The sequence below is a fragment of the Pituophis catenifer genome, unplaced genomic scaffold (assembly GCF_029215685.1).
Source record: "Pituophis catenifer annectens isolate HBS135680 unplaced genomic scaffold, rPitCat1.0.hap2 SCAF_2, whole genome shotgun sequence".
NCBI classification, from domain to species: domain Eukaryota; kingdom Metazoa; phylum Chordata; class Lepidosauria; order Squamata; family Colubridae; genus Pituophis; species Pituophis catenifer.
In genome coordinates, this window is record NW_027256882.1 from 14,227,755 (window position 1) to 14,249,172 (window position 21,418).

Consider the following 21,418-nt stretch of genomic DNA (forward strand, 5'->3'; position numbering starts at 1 on the left):
AAATTCTTCCACCGCTCAATTCACCGAGCAAAAATGTCCTTTGATGTTTATTTATTACACATCAGCAAAGCTGAAAAACAGTTGACTGGCCAAATTGAAAGATGCCACAGGCAAAATTGGGGACACCGTGAACAGTGTATAAGAATGAATCTTATTTCCATTTCTCTTGCTATTCATCAAAAGGCATAGCGCCTTCCAAAGCCACTCAAAGCAATATGAGTCATTCCCAAAGACCCAGAGTATGTTTGATGATGTTAAAGTTTATTGTTATTGTTTTTATTATTAATGTTTTAAATCAGGGGTGTCCAACTCGATTTCATTGAGGACTGCATCAGGGTTGTGTTGACCTGGGTGGGGGGGAGCAGCTCGACATCACTTGTATCGGCGCCTGTGGTGGCTAGAGTGCTTTGCCAGCAAAAATCGGCTCCCGAGCTCTGTTTTCGCTGGCAGAGCACTGCAGGTTAGTCCTTCTTTGTTTCCAGGGTGGCCCCTGGGGCCAGATGCGAGGCTGTTATTTGTGGATTATAGCTCTGCCTTTAATACCATTTTACCCAACAGGTTGTTTCTTAAAATGTCCAATTTGGGTATAAATCAGAGGAGAGGATTGGTAGTTTTAAATTTCTCGGCATTTATATCTCGAAGGACCTCTCATGGACTATGAATGCTAACATGCTTGTGAAGAAGGCACAGAAGAGGCTGTAATTCCTGAGAATGCTCAAGAAGATAAATCTATCTCAGCATCTACTTCTGTCCTATTATTGCAGCACCATTGAGAGTGTCCTGACATATTGCATTCTTGCATGGTATGGGAGCAGCTCTGCAGCGGACAAAAAACCTCTACAGAGAATCATTAAAACTGCCCAGAATATCATCGGACTCCAGCTACCAGCCCTGGATGACATCTTCGAATCTTGCTGTTTGAGAAAGTTGCATAACATTTTCAGAGACTCTTCCCATCCTGCTTACAATCTTTTTGGACTGTTGCCTTCTGGCAGAAGATACAGAACAATTAAAACTCGGACCACACGTTTTCTGAATAGTTTTTATCCCAGAGCTATAATTGCACTCAACAATGAACTAAAAAGCCACCATCAGTGAGCTGTTGGACAGCATTACTTGGTCTGTTGTGTGAATGTTTGGATGGTTTAGGGGTGGGGAATTGTGATGGGTGGGAGTGTGTTTGGGGATTGTTATGTGTGTTGGACCTGGTCTTTGGGTGTTAAGCGAATTTCTTTGTATGGGTATACTGTGTATACATGTACAATAACAATAAAGTTGTTGTTGTTGTTGTTGTTGTTGTTGTTGTTATTATTATTATTATTATTATTATTATTATTATTATTATTATTATCTAAACACCCCATGGGCCGGATTCGGCCTGCAGGCTTTAAGTTTGATACCCCTGTTTTAAATGATACTGCGCCCTTCAAAACCAACTTTCCCAAGGAGATGGCATTAATTTTATTAGCTATTCATCATTTCCATTTGTTATCCCCATATTGTGGGTAATTGAGCAGGGTGTACATGCTTGCTCTGATCTGGGCATAGGGTCTGACATAGAGGAGGTGGGGTGGGTGTGAACGAAACTGAAAATGCCCACAGTCATTTTCCAACATTTTCTGCCACATTGGCGAATACCTGTAGCTCGAGTATAGATTCGTTCTCCGAGCTTGTGGGTTGGTTTCCAAATGTTTCGTTACGAGGCTAGGTAACATCTTCAGCCATGTTCAGGGGATGTCAGTGTCAATGTTCTTCTGTTTCTAAGGGCTTCCGGTGTGGGGGTGTCAAGTGAGGGTCTTGTGATATAAACACAAGAATACTGACATCCCCTAAATTCGGCTGAAGATGTTACCTAGCCCAGTAATGAAACGTTCAGAAACCAACCAACAAGCTCGGAGAATGAACCTTCAGCCTCAGTTTCTGCTACTTTTTGTGGCAATAAGTAGGCTGCATTGAATATTGTAAAGCTCTTCTGTACTCAATGCATTGATACATAATTATTCTTCCCCACCAGCTTTGGAGGCTCCCATGGAGGGAGTTCACACTGGGGACACATCCCATTCCCTCCCCTTCTCATCTTTTTAGCTAGGTTGAATTTTATCATATTATATTTATATCATTAAGTTTTATACAATTTTAACTTTTAATATTGTAAGCCGACCAGAGTTATGATGTGGTAAGATAGGCAGCTAATAAAGTTTACAATAATTAATTTTTTTTAAAAAAAAAAAACCCAGCTTCAGGTTATGCTCACACGGAGGCGAGAGGAGAAACAGGGAATGAATACGGGAATATTGGAACTTATCCTCACAGTTCTGACCATCACAGATTCTTCATGATCCCATGATCAAAAATTGTACATTTGGCAACCAGCATGCATTTATAATAGTTACAAGCATCTGGGAATCATGTGATCCCTATTTGCAGCCTTCCCAACCGGCTTCCGACAAAGGGATCAAGAGAAGTCAGGAGGGGGGCGGTACAGTGTGGATTCCAGAGCTCCGGGAGAACACCAATATCTCAACCAATTTTGGGGATCCCCAGGGATCATGGATGTCCTGTAGGGACAGCAAAGAATGGAGGCACAGGCTGGCACAGATAGGGAAAGCACAAGTTCCCTGAAGTGCCGGCATCAGTCTCCAACCCAGCGGCAAGGGAAGGCAGCCTTCGGAGCTGTCAAAAGCTGGGGCAGCCATAAACAAGAAGAGGAAGAAGAGCGAGGTTATCATCTGGGTGAGAGAGTGAAGTCTTGGAAACAAGGTTCCTTTAATTTTTTTTCTCCTGAACTTTTAAAAGTATCTAAATTAAAGAGAATTGGCAAAGAGGAGAGGGGAGGGAGAGGAATAAAGCTATCTCCCCACTTCCAGAATAGCAAAGAAGCAGAAGCCATTAATAAGGACTAATTAGTAAAGGGGGGAGTAATTTAACAAATTTAACAAATTGGAAGCAATTGGGAAAAGAGGCTTCTCTGGGTAATGAACTGTATTTTGAAAATTTGAAGTTTTTGCAGCTGGGAGTTTAATGCTGAAAGAAGAAAAGTAAATTGATATTTTAAGACTATTTTAAGGGAATTGCAGTGCCATCCAGTGGTGACAGAAGAAATTAAAGAGAATAAAGGAACAGAACAAAGTGAAATGGCCTTGGACAGTGTTTTGGAAACTGGCAAGAAGATTTTGATAAGAAGTAGTCTTGTGACTTTGTAACAGAAGGAGAAAGATACAGAAGGAAAAAAAAAGTTGTCTCTCTTTTTTTTCTCTTCACTTGATGAATTTATAAATTTTGGAAGATTTTGGAATAGTGATATTTTGGAATATTATTTTTTCTTTTCTGTTTTCCTTTTGTTCTCTCTCTCTCTCTCTCTCTCTTTTGCAGAAGCGTCTTTCTGAATTTAAAATTTTTATGATTGTCATGGTTTTCGTTTTTTCTATTTTTTTAATTTTGGGGGGAGATTATAAATAATTATAAATATAAAGGAGCTCTGGTGGCTCAGCAGACTAATTAACATCCACTTACAACTGCTGCCTGCAATTACTGCAAGTTCAAATCTCACCAGGCTCAAGGTTGACTCGGCCTTCCATCCTTTCTAAGGTAGGTGAAATGAGGATCCAGATTATGGGGGCAATAAACTGACTTTGTATAAATATACAAAAATATGAAGGCTATTGCTTAACACATTGTAAGCTGCTCTGAGTCTCCGGAGAAAGGAGGCATATAAATCAATTTTATATATATTGCAGGCTGGATATTTTGAGCAAATACTTGGGCTTTGAATTTTCATTTTTGTTTTGAGTTGGGTTTTTTTTTCTCTTCTTTTTTTTCTCTGTTTTTCTTTTTCTTTTTTTTTATTCTTGCCTTTTTGGGGCATTTTGGCTGCTTTTGATTTTTTATTTTTTGGGGGTGTTTCTTCGGATACAGTCTTTCCACCTTTTTTTTCTCCTATATGGAGTATGGATTAAATCTATGTGGATTAGGGGAGCAACAATCTGAAGAGTCTGAGTGGGCAGTTTGAATTTGAAGAAATCAAATATTTGGATTATAAATTGGGCAGTAAGATTTGAAAAAACAAAATGAAGAAAGCAACACAACTTTCATCATCACCATCAATATCTGCAGCATCTGGTACTACTGGGCAGAAGACAACAGAACCCACGCCACAGCAAGAGAAAATAAACAGAGAATTTAAAAATATGCTACAGACTATATATGAACATCTTAAGACAAGATTAGATGGGAGAATGGAAAAAATGGAAGGAAACATGGAAAAAATGGAAGGAAAATTGAAGGAAGTTAAAGAGGTGATAGGGAAAAATTAACAACGATTGCAACAAATGGAAGAAAAAGCAGAAGCAACAGAGAAAAAAGTTGAAGAGGTGGACTATAGACTTACAATTACTGATAAAAATCAGGGAAAAACAATTATAATTCTGGAAATGGATAAAGCTGACTATTATTTAAGATTTAAAAATCTTAAAGATGAAGAAGAAAAGGGAGAAAATTTGGCAGAGAAAATTGCAGCGATACTAGCAGACGCAATGGAAGAAAGTAAGGAAGGGATATTAAATGGGATTGATGAAATATATAAAGTGCACACAAGATATGCGATGAGAAACAATCTGCCTAGAAAAATTCATGTTACTAAGAAAACACTGAGAACAGAGATATTGCAATTGATGAGAAACACGACGATAAAGCACAAAGGATAAGAAGTGGTGGCACTGAAACAAATTCCAAGAGAGTGAGAGATCTGAGAAAAGAATATCATTTTCTCATGAAATGTTTGATAAAGAGAGGAATAAATTTTAGATGGTTGATTCCAGAAGGAATATTGGTGAACTGGCAAGAGCAAAGATACAGATTAGATTCAATAGAGAAAGCGGAGTTATTTTATAAACAATATATAGATGTCCAAGAAGAGGAAAGATTGAGAAATGAAAGTGGGGATGGACAACAGGAGGAGAAGAAAGAACAGCTAAAAGAGACAAGAAGAGAAAAAGAAGAGAGAGTATTGAGAGAAGGAGCAAGAGCAAAAGAAGTTAAAGAACAGAGGGAGATAAGAATGACTAGATCAACAAAGCAAATAAATAAATAAGAAATGGAAGAAGAAATTAAAATAATATCTTTGAATATAAATGGATTGAATTCGGCAATAAAAAGAAGAAAAACATTTAATAAATTAGTGAAGCTAAAATTAGAAATTATATGCCTACAAGAAGTTCATATTAGAAAACAACATAAAAAACTTTTGGAGTGAAGAAAATTGGGGACATTGTATACAACATTGGCCTGCCAAAGTAAAAGAGGAGTAGTATTTTACATTAAACGGACAATACAATCCAAACAAATATTTGAAGATGAGGAAGGAAGAGTATTAATGGTAGAAATTGTAATGAACTACAAAAAGTATTACTTGTGGGTATATATGCTCCAAATGAAAAACAAGAAGAATTTTATGCAAAACTACACAGGAAAATACTAGAATATGAATATGAAGAAATTTGCATAATAGGAGACTTTAATGCGATTGTTGATAACGAACTAGACTATAAATCTACAAAAATGAATAAAAATCCAAGAAAGACACTTCCGAAAACATTTCACACAATGATAGATGAACTAAGCTTGCAAGATGCTTGGAGAAAAAGAAATCTAAAGGAGAAACAATATACATTTTTTTCAAACAGGCATATGTCATGGTCAAGAATAGACATGATGTGGATGTCAACAGATTTAATATCTAAGATAGATAAGATTGATATAGAAGCAAATATATGGGCAGATCACAATCCAATAATGATGATATGGAAAGGACAAAAAAAAAAGAATGAGATGGACATTAAATCAAAGTTTAATCCACAAGATAAAAAAATCAACATATTGAAAAACATAAATTGAATTTAATAGAAAATGAAGACCTGGCAAGGAAAATAAAATCATCAAAGCAAAACTTTTTTGAAAATGCAAATAAACCAGGAAGATGGTTAGCATATAAAATGAAGAAGGAAAAAGAAGGGAAATTTATAAGCCAATTATTAGATCAAGAGGGAAAGATATGCTATTGAAATGAGGAAAAGAAATAAATAATTGAGGAATACTGTAAGAAACTATATCAACAAGAGCAGGCACCAGAAGGAAAAATAGAACAATATTTGGAAAAAGTAAAGACTCCCAAAATACCAGAACAATTTAAAAAAGCATTAGAAGAAAGAATATCAATTATGGTATTGATTGAGGGAATTAAAAAGCAGAAGAATGGAAAAACCCGCGGACTTATATAAAAATCCACAGAATTATATAAAAAGTTGCAGGATGTACTAAGCAATACACTGCTACAAATATTTAATGATTTACTAACAGAAGCCAAGGTACCGAACTCATGGATGGAGTCATATATAACTCTTATACCAAATGAAGAAAAAGATTTACAACAAATGAAGAATTATCGACCAATTTCACTATTAAATGCAGATTATAAAATATTTGCATCAATTATGGCAGAAAGATTGAAGAGGTTGTTAAATGAATTTATACATTTAGATCAAAATGGTTTTCTTCCTAAAAGACAAATTAGAGACAATATAAGAATTATATCGGATACATTGGAATACTACAAGGCACATTCAGAGCAACAAATGGCACTGTTATTCTTAGATGCACAGAAACCGTTTGATAATGTGAATTGGCAATTCATGATTTTACAACTACAAAAGATGGATTTTGGGGATAGATTTATAAATATGATTAAGACTATATATAAAGACCAATCAGCAAAAGTAATAATAAATGGTGAAAAAACAGAGAAAATAGAAATAAGAAAAGGAACTAGACAAGGATGTCCACTATCTCCACTATTATTTATTTTGACTCTAGAAATTTTAAATAGAAAAACAAGATAAGATAAAGAAATAAAAGGGTTTAGAATTTAAAAAGAAGAAAATAAGCTACAAGCATTTGCGGATGATTTAGTATTCATTATGGAAGAACCAATAGAAACCAGCCCAAAGCCAACTGAGCAAATAGAGGAATATGGAGAAGTAGCCGGATTGAAAATAAATAAAGATAAGACAAAAATTATAGTTAAAAATATGAGAGAAAAACAAAAGAAGCAACTAACGGAGAAACTAGATATTCAAATAGTGAAGAAAGTGAAATATCTGGGCATCCAATTAACTTCAAGATGCATTACAGTGAAGGAGGATAATTATTATAAACTGAGAAATCAAATTGAAACAGACTTGGAAAAATGGAAAAAATTCCAATTATCTTTAATGGGAAGAATCAAAATGAATGTATTGCCAAGACTGTTGTTTGTCTTTCAAACAATTCCGATAAAGTTGGAGAAGAAATATTTTGAGAATTTGAATAAAATGATGTGGAAATATATACGGCAAGGGAAAAAAGCAAGAATTAATCTTAAATTGCTCCAAGATTCTAGAACTAGAGAAGGGTTTGGTCTACCAAATTGGGAAGTGTATCACAAAGCGGCGATGCTAACTTGGATTAAAGAATGGATTTTATTGAGAAATACAAGACTATTGACTTTGGAAGGACATGATTTACAACTAGGTTGGCATGCTTTCTTATTTCATTTCATTTTCATTTCATTTTATTAGATTTCTATACCGCCCTACTCCCGAAGGACTCAGGGCGGTGCACAGCCAAACAATAAAAACACATACATACAAAATTTAAAAATAGAATAAAATCAAATTAAATAATTTTGGCCCCGACAAATTTAAAATTTCCATACCATAAATTTAAAAAAATTTATGGTATGGAAAAAATAGGATACATGGATACTTTCAGAGACATTGCGTAAGGAATGGTTGGTTAGTGATATGGGAGAGAGTAAAAGAAAAACAATCTATGGAAATACCAATGTGGCTTTCAACAATAGAAGTGTTGACACATTCAAATATGATTAATATGGACAAGATTGTAAAATATAAAGACATTTTAACAGAGAAGGGAGAATTAAAACAGAAGCAAGATTTAGAAAAACAAGGGATTGAGACTGATTGGTATACATGGCTGAAGATACAATCAAGATATGATAAAGATTTGAAACAATATGGTTTTAATTTGGGGGAATCAGAGTTTGATCAGATAATGACTGGTAAAGATGAAAAAATGATTAAAAGACTGTACAATTATTTGTTGCAAATTAGACTAGAAGATGAAGAAGTTAAAGAGACAATGATAACATGGGCAAAAAACTTTGGTTATGCAATAGCATTAGAGAAATGGCAACAACTATGGGAAAGGAATTATAAATTGACAATGGCAACTGAGTATAAAGAAAATTTATATAAAATGTTTTACAGATGGCATATGCCACCGGAAAGATTAGCAAAAATGTTTAAGGATAAATCAGCCAAGTGTTGGAAATGTTTGCATTTGCTGCAATCGTATTATCATATGTGGTGGTCATGTACAGAAGCAAAAAATTATTGGTCTAGAATACAGACATGGTTGGAGGAAATGTTACATAAACCTATAGAATTAAAACCAGAGGTTTTTTTATTGGGTATTCTGCCAGAGATATATAGTAAAGAAGATGTGTATTTAATTATACATAGAATAACAGCCGCAAGAATTGTATTTGTGCAAAACTGGAAGACAGAAAAAATCCCGTCAGAAGGTGAAGTAATAAAAAAGATTTTAGACTGTGCGGAAATGAATAGATTAACTAAGAATAAAAGATAGAGAGGAATCGGTGTATTTCAAGACATGGGGAAGATTTTATGAATGGTTAGAAAAGAAATATGAATAAAAAATGATAGATGAATAATGGAGATAATAGAAAGATAAATGATGGAGAGATCAAAAAAGAAATAAAAATCTAGAGGACACCAGAGAAAATGAAAAAGGGGGAGGGGGGAAACAAAAGAAGAGTATAAGTATAAATGTACAATTACAATGATAAAAGTGACAAGTTGGTTAAAAATGAAAAGAAATTGAAAAGAAAGTATATGTTATTAGAATATTGGAGTTGCTCAGTTACCAAAGAGGAAATATATTCCACAAAGGAGAGAGGAATAGAGGGTATGAAGAGGAGAGGGAGTGAGAGGAAGGGAAGAAAGGGGAAAGGAGGGAAAGAAAGGACAGGGGAGAGAAGTAAGAGAGAAAGGGGGAAAGAGGGGAGGAGTGGGGGAAAGGAACGGGAAGTAGGAAAGAGGAAGGAGAGGAGGTGGAAGAAAGGAGGAGAGGAGAGGAGGGAGGGAAGGGAAAGGAAGAAAGAGAAGAAGGTTTGTTGTGAAATGAGGGAAAAGAAAGGGTAGAAGAGCAACACCGAATGCAATAAAAATGTCTTATTTGTATGCTCTCTTTAAGAAAATATGTATATGTATGATTAATTATGTATAAGAGAATGTACATTTACATTATTTGTATAAAAAATAAAAATTCAAAAATCAGAAGTCAGATTCGCTTCACAATGGTACCATTCACTTCACAAATGCAGTGATTCGCTTAACAACCAGGGGGAAGAAAGGTTGTAAAAGTCAGGCATGACTCGCTTAACAATCACCTGGTTTAGCAATGGAAATTCTAAAATTTGTAAAATAAAACCTGTAAAAATTGTAACGATAAAGTTTTGAAAGGGTTAGAAAAGCAAGAATTTTGGGAGCTGGAGTCGCCCTTTACCTTGTTGTCCCGCTCTGTAGATGGGTTTGTCCGTCTGGATGAAAATCAGAGGCTTTGGTTTCTCAATTTGCACGTATTTGTTGACTGGGAAACTGTGGGACACGAAGTTTACAAATAACTTGAGAATGACTTTTGATGGGGCAGAAATTGTGCGGTCCCTGGGAATCTGCAGGGTGAAAAGAGACAAAATCAAATGATTTGAGAGGTATCGTTATCATGATGTTCTATTGCTTTGAGCTTGCATTATGTTGAATACAACAACTTAAGGGGGAGAGGGAGAGAGAAAAAGAGCAACTTACCTGGAAAGGAATACATTGAAATACATCTTCCCCTTTTACCGTCATTTGATTGAGGCTCAAATCCTCGATTTCATTGTGCACCGAGAGAGTCAAGTTGACTGCTTCCTTCAGATTGCTCATCTGGATGCAGAAGTTCTCAGTGGTCCCCAGGTAGATTGTGCTGGGTACCACCGCCACATATCGCCTTGAAAAGAGGGGCAGGGGCTCTGATTAGGAAATACGCAGAGCAAATACAAGAGGATTTCCTGAGATTTGGGCCTGTGTTGGTAGTGATAGATCTGTGTCAAAAGGTTGAATCTGGACAACTGGACAACTGGACAATCACGACAACTGGACAATTCAGCTCTGAGCTGAAGAAGCTTCTTGGATGAGAAGCGAAATGTCTTCAAAGAAAAACCAGAAAGTCCAGTTGCCTCTTAAAAAAATACCTTTGGGACAACCATGAACTGGATGACTGAGAAGCTCCATAAATCTTACAGTCCATATTTTTAAAAAGAAGTTCTGTCTCCCCCTGCCACACCACCACTATCTCTGGGGCATCGCCCCTCCTTAAGTTTCCTTTGGAAAATCCTGGACTGAGAGATGTTTACTTTAAAAATAAAACAGCAGAGTTTAAAGCCTAAATCTTTCCCAGACAAAGAAGACAGAAAGGGAAGAAGCCTGAAGAAATCAACTTACCATTTGGAGGCAGCTACAGGGGTCCTGAGAAGGACAGGCAGCAGAAGGAGAAGGAAGAGGTTTTTTCCACGTTGCCAGCTTTCCCCCATAATATTGAAGAGAGAGGCTGGCTGCGAAGCTGAGGAGAAAAGTATCAGCTGTTCCCTCTTCAGCTCTGGTTGCTGACTGCCTCTCTGCAAACAGTCCGCGCGGAAGAAAAGGTAAAACCCAGGAACCCAGGGGACAGTTCTGATTCGCCAACAGTGGGTCCTTGCCAATGTTCAAGGCCAAAAGAGCACACCGGGGCGGAGACTCAAATAACACAACTTTATTCTGCACAGAATGAGGATCCGGGGAGGTTTCCTTCGAAGCCTCTGTAACCTAGTGGTTTACAGCTGGGTTTTTTTTATACCTTCAAACCAGGGGTGGCTTCTACTTACCTTTACTACCAGTTCGCATCGCGCCCGCGCTCTTCTGCTCATGCGCAGATCACCTATGATGACGTCCAGATCAGTGGGCAGAGCCTCCCACCAGTTTTACTACCAGTTCTTGCGAACTGGTCCAAACCAGGGGCAACCCACCACTGCTTCAAAACCCAAGACTCAAAAACCTGAATGTCGGAGTATAGTGATGGCGAACCTTTTAGAGACCGAGTGCCCAAACTACAAGTCTCTCTCTCTGCGCATGCGCAGCAGCAACCCAAAGACCAGCTGGCCAGCGTGAGGCAGGGCATCACAACTATCATTTCAGCCAATGCTTTTGTGAGCTTTATTAAACTTTGTCTCAAGATAAGAGACACAGAAATAAAGACCGTAGAAAACCGGGAGAGGTAAAAGTAGGAAAGTGAGGAAAAAAAGTGGGAGATAAAGAGACAAAAAAGAAAAAAAGCAGACTTCCAACTTTTTTGGTGCAGTAAAATTCAGGTAGTCCTCGACTTACAACAGTTCATTTAGTAGAATAGAATAACAGATTTGGAAGGGACCTTGGAGGTCTTCTAGTCCAACTCCCTACTCAGGCAGGAAACCTGATAACCATTTAAGTAAATGGTTGTGCAATCTCGTGGGGGGGGGGTGTCATGTGTATGTATGTGTTATGTATGTGTATGAGAAAATATATACTTTCTTTTGAGAGCAGGCACCAGAATTTCATTTTTAATGTGGGCCAGTGTGCTCACAAACATGATTGGTATATCTCTGTGTGTGTGTGTGTGAGTGAGTGAGTGAGAGAGAGAGAGACTGACTTTGTTCCTTGTGTAATGGCTAAGTGGAAAGAGGCTGTGAAGCAGGGGATATGAAAGTTTCCAAAATTCTTTGCCTATTTTGACTTGCATTCCTGTATTGTCTCCCACAGTGCTGCTTTTGTTAGACTGGACTATTTTTCCTCCCTTTCATGTGAAAACAAAGGAATTAAGCTGTTCTGCTTTCTTCCTGCTGCCCATCACCATCTTGCCATCTTCTCCCATTAGTGAATCTATAATTTTCTTGATTTTCTTTTTATGTCTTAAAAGACTAAATGAAACTTGTTATTTTTGGCAAATTTTTTAGCAAGACTTAGTTCATTCCGAACCTTTAATCTTTCTGACTCCATCCTTGCAGATTTCAGATATTTACTGGTATTTTATTTGAGTTTATATGCCCTTCTTTCTCTTTTTCATACTTGTCCTTTTTGTTTCTCAATTAGTCAGAAAGCTCTTTGTGCAGCCATGCTGGTCTTGTCTTGGGTTTATCTTTCTCTGTGATGTTGGCTAATTTTTCAGGTTCCCAAGCATCCTAAATTGTTTTTCCTTTTAGGATTTCCATCCATTGAATCCTTCCTAAATTCTTTTTTAGTTTGTTGAAGTAGCTGTTTTAAAAGTCTAAAACACTAGTCTGACTTTGTTCAGTTACCTACATCATTATGATGAATTCCAGTACGACTTGGGTCACTCTCTCCCAAACTTCCTGCCTCTTCAACCCCCTCTATCATTCCATCTCTGTTAATTAGAATTATAGAGCTGATCCTCTAATTCCCTCCTCTACCTTTTGGATGATAAAAGTTGTCAGCCAGGCATGTCAGGAACCTATTCAATCTCCCACTCATGGCAGAGTTTGTTTCCCAGTTGAAGTCAGGAGAGCTAAAGTCCCCCATTACTGCCCTGGTGTTTCCTGCACACCTCAGCTGGCTGATTAGCAAAAAGTGCATCTATTGCCTCTGCTTGGTTGAGTGGTCCGTAGTTTGCACCTATAGCCATGACATTTCTTTTTCCCTCAATATTCACCCAAATACTTTGAAGGCTTTCATCCCTGACATCATGTATTTCTATGTAGCTGTAGTAATTCTTTACATACATGCATGCATGCATACATAATTTCTGTGTAGCTATAAAGGTAGTCCTCGACTTACCACAACTGAGCCCAAAATTTCTGTTGTTGTGGGACATTTGTTAAGTGAATTTTGCCCCATTTTACATTTCTTCCCATCATTGTTAAGGGAATCGCTGCAGTTGATAAGTTAGCAACATGATTGTTAAGTGAATCTGGCTTCCCTATTGATTTTGCTTGTCGGAAGGTTGCAAAAGGCGATCACATGACCTTGGGACACAGCAACGGTCATAAGTATGAACCAGTTGCCAAGCATCCAAATTTTGATCACATTATCGTGGGGATGCTACAAAGGTCATAGCTGTGGAAAATGGCCATAAGTCACTTTTCTCAGTGCCGTTGTAACTTTGGTCACTAAATGAATTGTTATAAGTCAAGGACTACCTGCAGTAATAGTTTACATACATACATCTTTACATACTATGTATACATACAACTATTGCTACTCTTTTGTTGGATCTGTTTCTTCTGAACAAATTATATCCTCCTAGTAATATATTATAATCGTGGGCTCCATCTCACCAAGTTTCAGTGATAATATCAATGTTCATCCTCATATCTATTGAGAGTTTGTGGAGGGGGGAGGATTAAAATTGACTTGCAGTTCCAGCAGAATAGGGGATCATCCTGTCAACACAACCAGGGAAGCCTGCCAGTTAGGGGGAAAAACCAACAGATTTACTCTTGGCTTTGCACTCTGGCCAAGGAAACTGTGGCTCTTGTGAAAGACAGGGAGGCTTTGGATCGTGATTAATTATTTGGTTATTTCATCAGCCTTCCTCCGGATCCGTCAGATTAAAGAAAAAATAACTGCCCCCCAGCTGTGGCAAAAGAACAAATTGATTCAGGGGGAGTAGGTAAATAACCAACATTCCCTAAAATAATATTTAATTACATGGACTTTCAGCCAAAAGTTGGGCAACTGTTGGCATCCTTCCCTTTTCTTTTCAATAAAGTTTTTTTATTTTATAACATAAAAAACTCCATTTTTGGTTAAACAGTGTGTTTTCTGGGTACAAATAGTTTTAAGAAATAATCATCTAAGTGTTTACAACAATATTCATTCAATATTGATATTCATTCTATCATAATGATCATAATGATACTTTTAACAAGCTTCCCTTTTTTCATTGTTCCTTTTCTTATACTTCCATGTTTCTAACTTCTGTTTTTGTCAGCTAACTATTGATAAAATAAGTCCCAAGTTAAAAAGTATTTAGTTTCTTTCTTTTCCTTAATTGTAAGTGTTACTCTATCCATTTCTGCACATTCCAATATTTTTTAAATTACATTTTCATCTGTAGGGGTCTCTTCACTTTTCCACTGTTGTGCAAATAGAATTCTGGCTGCAGTCAATACATGTAAAATGCTTTACCATTTTTTCCAAACATGTACGTATTTTTGTCCAATTTTTTTTTTTTTTTTTTTGGGCATCTCCATCAAGGAACTGAATGGCTACAGACCAGTTATGAATCTGTAGCAGTGGTAAAATCCAAATTTTTTTACCGGTTCTGTGGGCGTGGCTTGGTGGGTGTGGTGTGGCTTGGTGGGCTTGGCAGGGGAAGGATACTGCAAAATCTCCATTCCCATCTCACTCCAGGGGAAGGCTACTGCAAAATCCCCATTCCCTCCCCACTCTGGGGCCAACCAGAGGTGGTATTTGCCAGTTTTACAAACTACTCAATATTTCCACTACCGGTTCTCCAGAACCTGTCAGAACCTGCTGGATTTCACCCCTGATCTGTAGTTATGAAAACCTTTGAAAGGCTAGTGATGTCCCACCTGAAAACCATCACTGATCCCCTGAATCTTAGACCCCCTGAAATTTACATACCGAGCAAATAGATCAACAGATGATATAGATCGACAGATGATGGCTCTGCACTACATCCTACAACATCTTGAATCTCAAAAGACCTACGCAAGGATCCTCTTTGTAGACTTTAGTTCAGCATTCAATACCATCATTCTGGACATTTCATAGAAGTTCAAAGAGCTACACTGTTTAAAAAGGTTCAATATTTCACTCTCTGTCTGTTATCCCATATAAACAATTTGCCAGTGCAGGTGTTATTTGTAGCAAACAAGATAATCTCCAGCAGACATTCAAAGTCATCCTTTCACTCACTTTCACTTCTCGGTGTTTTTCTCTGAACTATAGATGTCACTGTTCCTCTATTTCTCTCCTTTTCCTCTCTCATTAACTTGTATTTGTTATCCAATCCAATCCAAAACTTTTTAAAAGTCCCAGGGGTTAGAATTTCATATTCCCAAAAAGTTTTCAACTTAGTCAATATTGCAGTTAAAATCTCCGGTCCAACTTTCCTGGCTTTAAACTTTTTTCTCTTTCCTGAAAGGTTCTCTTTTCCCTTTTTCCGATTCTATAGATAGCTCTCAGGCTTGCTCACCACTATTCTTGGGGGGTGTCCCACTTTCACCCAGACTAGCTGTCAAGCTTCAATGCTATCTCAAAATAAATGACCTTCCAAACTGCCAATCTTTAAGGAAATTTTCTCTTTATTCGAGTACGGCAACCGGATCATGACTCTGTGCGGTCAGTACTGACCTTTGCCCCCCAATCCCTCCCTTTCCGATCCCCAATTCTCTGCTTCTCATTGGCTATCTTCCAAGTCACTCTCCTGACTTCTTTTCCTGTCAGTTCACAGAAATGTTCCCCCTCCTCTTCATCTCCAAGGAGACTGAAACTTCAAAAGGATTTAGTAGGCAAAAGTTCAAGCTTCATCCTCCCTTTTCTATATCATCGCTGAGACGCTGACATCAGCATTAAGTGGGCAAGTTCCTGAACAGAAGTTGGGAAAATCTCACACCACACTGTTCCTCAGTTTTTTATGCTTGCTTCATCGGTTGGCTGTCACAGCTTTATTCAGGCACACAATGGCCATTTTTTTCTTGCCATCAGATTGAGAGTTTCCTCTGGATCAAACAAGGAATTTGCAATATCCTTGTGATCGCAGGAGTGTCCTCTCTATCTTCATCACCTCTCCAGGGTGACTTGGGTCCCGCAGAACCTCCTGGCAGGTAGAATTTGGCGCAATTTGGAGATGCGTCATATTCCTGCGTCATCCCCACCTCCTACCTGTAATTTTCCACATACATTTCTACATACATAAACTTTTACATACTATGCATACATACAGCTATTCCTACTCTTTTGTTGGATATGTTTCTTTTGAACAAATTATATCCTCTTAGTACCGTGATAGCGAACCTATGGCATGCATGCCACAGGTGGCACGTGGAGCCATATCTGTGGGCACACGAGCGTTGCCTTAGCTGAGCTCCAGCGCGCATCCGCGTGCCGACCAGCTGATTTTCGGGCCTTCCAGTCCCACCAGAAGTCGGGAAACAGGCCGTTTCCGGCCTCCGGGGAGGTGGGAAAGGCTATTTTTGCCCTCCCACCTCCCACCCAAGAAAGCCTCTGCTAACCTTTTTGGTGTTGCGTGCCAAAAGCGGGGGGAGGTCGTGTGTGCATGTGCAGGGGCACGGGGGGGCATTGAATTATGGGTGTGAGCACACGCACACTCCCCCCCACGCACTCCCCCCGCTTTTGGCACGCGATGGCAAAAAGGTTAGCCATCACTGTCCTAGTAATATATTACGATATAATCATGGGCTCCATCTCAAGTTACAGAGATAATAGCAATGTTCATCCGCAGGTCTATTGACAGTTTGTGGAGGGGGGAGGTTTTGGATTGTGATTAATTGTTTGGTTATTCCATCAACCTTCGTCCAGATCCGTCAGATTAAAGAAAAGTAACTGTCTCCCAGCCATGGCAAAAGAACAAATTGTTTCAGGGGGAGTAGGTAAATAACCAACATTCCCTAAAATAATATTTAGATTACATGGATTTTCAGACAAAAGTTTGGCAACTGTTGGCATCCTTCCTGATCACCATTTAAATTCTACTTTCATTGCTCCTACTTTAAAGAAGAGACTAGATGTACCTATTAAATGTAACCACTTTTATTCTGGAGGTGAGAAGACCCACTGGAATTGAGCAGCCAATAAATTTAAATAAATCAACATTATCATCAAAAAGCCATTAAAGGCACCATGGATGCTATACATACCAAATTGGATGCTGCGAAGAAAAGAATATTTCATTAGCAGAAGTTATCAGTGAACTTCCGTGTATTAAAGGCTAACATTTTATTTGCAAGTCAATCATAACAAACAACATTGGCTTGTCAAAAAGAAAAAGGAAACCCAGAAAGTAGAATACTTTAACTTGGAAAAATGCAATCTTTTCATCCACTTTTGCTTATGTGTGCAGAATGTAGTACACAGATCTATCTAAATGCATGAGAAGTTCTAATAGAACAGAAGTTAACTTATTCTGGCTCCTAATGATCAGTAGTAAAATAACCATCTCTACATTTATTTATTTATAGTCATGATGTAGATTGTGTGCATGAGTACGTGTGGAAGGCAGCAAAATCCCTTCCACTTTCACATTCTGTCCCTGCATAAATATGTGTGGCCAGAAAAGAAACCATCCCATAATATTCTGGCATGATTTCCTTGTAAAAAGCCCACTGGACAGTAAACAACTCCTCCTCCCCCATGTTGAATCAAATAACCTGGGAAAATGGAAGGCGGAGAAAATAACAGGTAGTACGAATACTGCTACCATTCAAAAAAAAACCACACACACACATTTGAGGGGCATGCAATGGCCATCTTTTTCTTTCCGCCGGATTGAGAGCTTCCTTTGGATCAAACAAGGAGTTTGCAGTCTCCTTGTGATTGAAGGAGTGTCCTCTCTATCTTCATCACCTCTCCAGGATGACTTGCAAGTCGAATTCGGCACGATTCCATGGAGCCCCGTGGAGATGCGTGGTATCACCAAGACGTCAGCCTCACCTCCTGCCTGTAGTATTTTTTTACATACATACATTTTTATATACTATGCATACATACAACTATTGCTACTCTTTTATTGGATCTGTTTCTTTTGAACAAATCATATCCTCCTAGTAATATATTATAATTGTGGGCTCCATCTCATCAAGTTTCAGTGGGAATATCAATGTTCATCATCAGGTCTATTGAGAGTTTGTGGAGGGGGGAGGATTAAAATTGATTTGCAGTTCCAGCAGAATAGGGGATCATCCTGTCAACACAACCAGGGAAGCCTGCCAGTTAGGGGGGGAAACCAACAGATTTACCCTTGGCTTTGCACTCTGGCCAAGGAAACTGTGGCTCTTGTGAAAGACAGGGAGGCTTTGGATTGTGATTAATTGTTTGGTTAGTTCATCAGCCTTCCTCCGGATCCGTCAGATTAAAGAAAAGTAATTGTCTCCCAGCCATGGCAAAAGAACAAATTGTTTCAGCGGGAGTAGGTAAATAACCAACATTCCCTAAAATAATATTTAATTACATGGACTTTCAGCCAAAGGTTTGGCAACTGTTGGCATCCTTCCTGATCACCATTTAAATTCTACTTTCATTGCTCCTACTTTAAAGAAGAGACTAGATGTACCTATTAGATGTAACCACTTTTATTCTGGAGGTGAGAAGACCCACTGGAATTGAGCAGCCAATAAATTTAAACAAATCAACATTATCATCAAAAAGCCATTAAAGGCACCATGGATGCTATCCATATCAGATTGGATGCTGCAAAGAATAGAATCTCATTAGCAGAAGTTATCAGTAGATTTCTGTGTATTAAAGGCTAACATTTTATTTGCAAGACAATCATAACAAATAACATTGGCTTGTCAAGAAGAAAAAGAAAATTGAGAAAGTGGAATACTTTAACTTGGAAAAATGCAATCTTTTCATCCACTTTTGCTCACGTGTGCAGAACGTAGTACAAAGATCTATCTAAATGCATGAGAAGTTCTAATAGAACAGAAGTTAACTTATTCTGGCTCCTAATGATCAGTAGTAAAATAACCATCTCTACATTTATTATTTATTTATTTATTTATTATTTATTTATTTATTGTCATGATGTAGATTGTGTGCATGAGTACGTGTGGAAGGCAGCAAAATCCCTTCCACTTTCACATTCTGTCCGTACATAAATGTGTGGTATTTTGACCCAGAAAAGAAACCATCCCATAATATTCTGGCATGATTTTCTTGTACAAAGCCCACTGGGCAGTAAATACCCCCCCCCATGTTGAATGGACAGTCTCCTCCTCAAATAACCTGGGAAAATGGAAGGCGGATAAAATAATAACAGGTAGTACGAATACTGCTACCACTCGAAAAAAACATTTTTCATCAGGGACAAAAAGGACAAAATCTAATCAAGAATGGTTAAAAGCATTTTCATGAGCATCAATGAAAAATCACTGTTTGTTTTGGAAGATTCTTGGGAGCTGAAAGTCCAGCTTAAAAAGGAAGTGATGAAACTGCACTTTAGTCTATGATCTCCCTATTTGCAATCCATGTTTTTGAGTCAGTCCCGATGCCCGATAACCGCTTGGATGGGTCCCTGCAGTTTTATGAGGGCTGCAGTGTCCTAGGATTATGTGATCAGCTTTTGCTACCTTCTGACAAGCAAAATCAATGGGAAATCCAGATTCACTTAACAACCAGGTTACTTGCTTAACAAATGCAATAATTCACTTAACAACTGTGGCAAGAAAAGTTGTAAAAGGGGGCAAATTCACTTAACAAATGTTTCACTTAACAACATACATTTTGGGACCCATTGTGGCTGTAACTTGAGGACTGTCTGTAAAGAGAACGGGCTCTTCTTTCTACAAGATCCATGCTCGAGGGAAAGCATGTATGCAAGTCTAGGCCACAAGCTTCCTCCATTTCTTTTGGTGTGATTGTCAAGGGGATCTTTGCACTCATGGCCATTATTTCCCCTTTGTTTTAACGGATTTTTACATACGTCATGTTTTTCCTATATATCATCACATGCTCTTTTTGTACAGCACTTAACTCTGTTCTTTGTGGAAGTTCATGTGAAAATTATTAAATCAAACTCCTGCAGAAAAACCACCAAATTTGGTTCCTTCCATAAAAAAGTAATTCGTTTAGTAAATCTTCCACTGAATCTCAATTCCTCTTGGATCTGGGATCACTTTGGAATCATATAACTGTGGGGCTGGAAGAGGCCAAAAGGAATAGCCACAATTCTCTGCAATGCCTTGGAAAATCAGTTAACCCCCCCCCCCCTCTCCAAGAAATAGTTGCCCATCCTTTGGAATATCCCCCGAGATGGAGAACCCACAACTTCCACAAGTAGACTGCACTATTGTTGTACAAATCTTACCATTATTAAGTTTTTTCTTATAGTTAAACAAAATTTAATTACAGGTAGTACTTGCTTAACCACATGTCATTTTGCCAGGATACTTACAACCATAATTCTGGGCTCAATTATAGTAGTAAGTTGAGGACTACCTATATCCGTAATGGCAAACCAATGGCATGCGTGCCACATGTAGCCATATCAGTGGGCATGCCAGCTCAGCCCTGGCGTGCATGCGCATGCCAGCCAGCTGATTTTCAGGCCTTCTGGGCCCACCAGAAGTAGGGAAACAGGCTGTTTCCTGCTTCCGGAGGGCCTGGGGGTGGCGTGAGGAAGGCCCATTATTCTTTCTCACCTGGCTCCAGATCCTCTCTATGCATCTGGGAAGGACGAAAACAGCCTTTCTCACTCCCTCAGAGGCCTGAAAGGGCCCATTTCCCAACTCCTGGTGGGACAGGAAGTGACATTTTTTGCTGTCCCCAGCCTCCAGAGACTCTTAGAGAGGCCTCTAGAGGCTGGGGACAGCAAAAAATGTCACTTCCTGTCATACAGGGAGTTGGGAAATGGGCCCTTTCAGGCCTCCGAGGGAGTGGGAAAGGCTGTTTTTGCCCTTCCCAGATGCAGAGAGGATCTGGAGCCAGGTAAGAAAAAAGAACTGGCCTACCGGGCCACCACATGCCAGAAGCTGGAGGGGGTAGTGGGTGTTGCGCATGCAGGGCAGGGCACATAATTATGGGTATGGGCACACGTGTGTGCAAATCTCCATCGCCACCCCCACTCTTGGCACGCGATTGCAAAAAGGTTAGCCATCACTGACCTATATTGTCAATATATACCTGTTATTTCTAGTCCTAGTTTTTGTGTCCATGGAAAATATATCTTAATCATCTTCTCTGAAGCTTCTCTTTAGCCATCTGAATACAGCTATCATGTCTCCTCAAACTCGTTTCCTCAGATGAATATTCCAAGCTCCTCCCCACGGAATCCCTGGTATGAAAATGTCTTTGCAGCCTGAGAGAGGGATGTTGAGGAAATAACCATGATCCAGTTGACATGACCTTTTACCATTTTTGGAGCACCCAGACCCAGACTTAAAGCATATTTAAGACAACCATGACCTGGATGACCGAGAATCTCCATGGACTCAGTAAAGAATCCAACTTTTTCTAAGAGTACAATCTGCCCTACAGCTTTTTCTATTTATTTCTGTTCTGTTGAA

At 38.6% G+C, this 21,418-nt stretch overlaps 1 protein-coding gene across 1 annotated transcript in view; it reads right to left on the reverse strand.

Annotated features, from left to right (window-relative positions):
- Window positions 1-10,066, reverse strand: part of LOC139311780 (alpha-2-macroglobulin-like) — an 83,185-nt gene extending 73,119 nt beyond the window's left edge. Inside the window, exons 1-2 of the mRNA XM_070936291.1 lie at window positions 9,942-10,066; window positions 9,643-9,808 (exon numbers count right to left, since the gene is read on the reverse strand). Coding sequence (XP_070792392.1) covers window positions 9,643-9,808; window positions 9,942-10,061 — 286 coding nt within the window. The 5' untranslated portion in view covers window positions 10,062-10,066. The remainder of the gene's footprint in view (window positions 1-9,642; window positions 9,809-9,941) is intronic.
- Window positions 10,067-21,418: the final 11,352 nt, after the last annotated feature.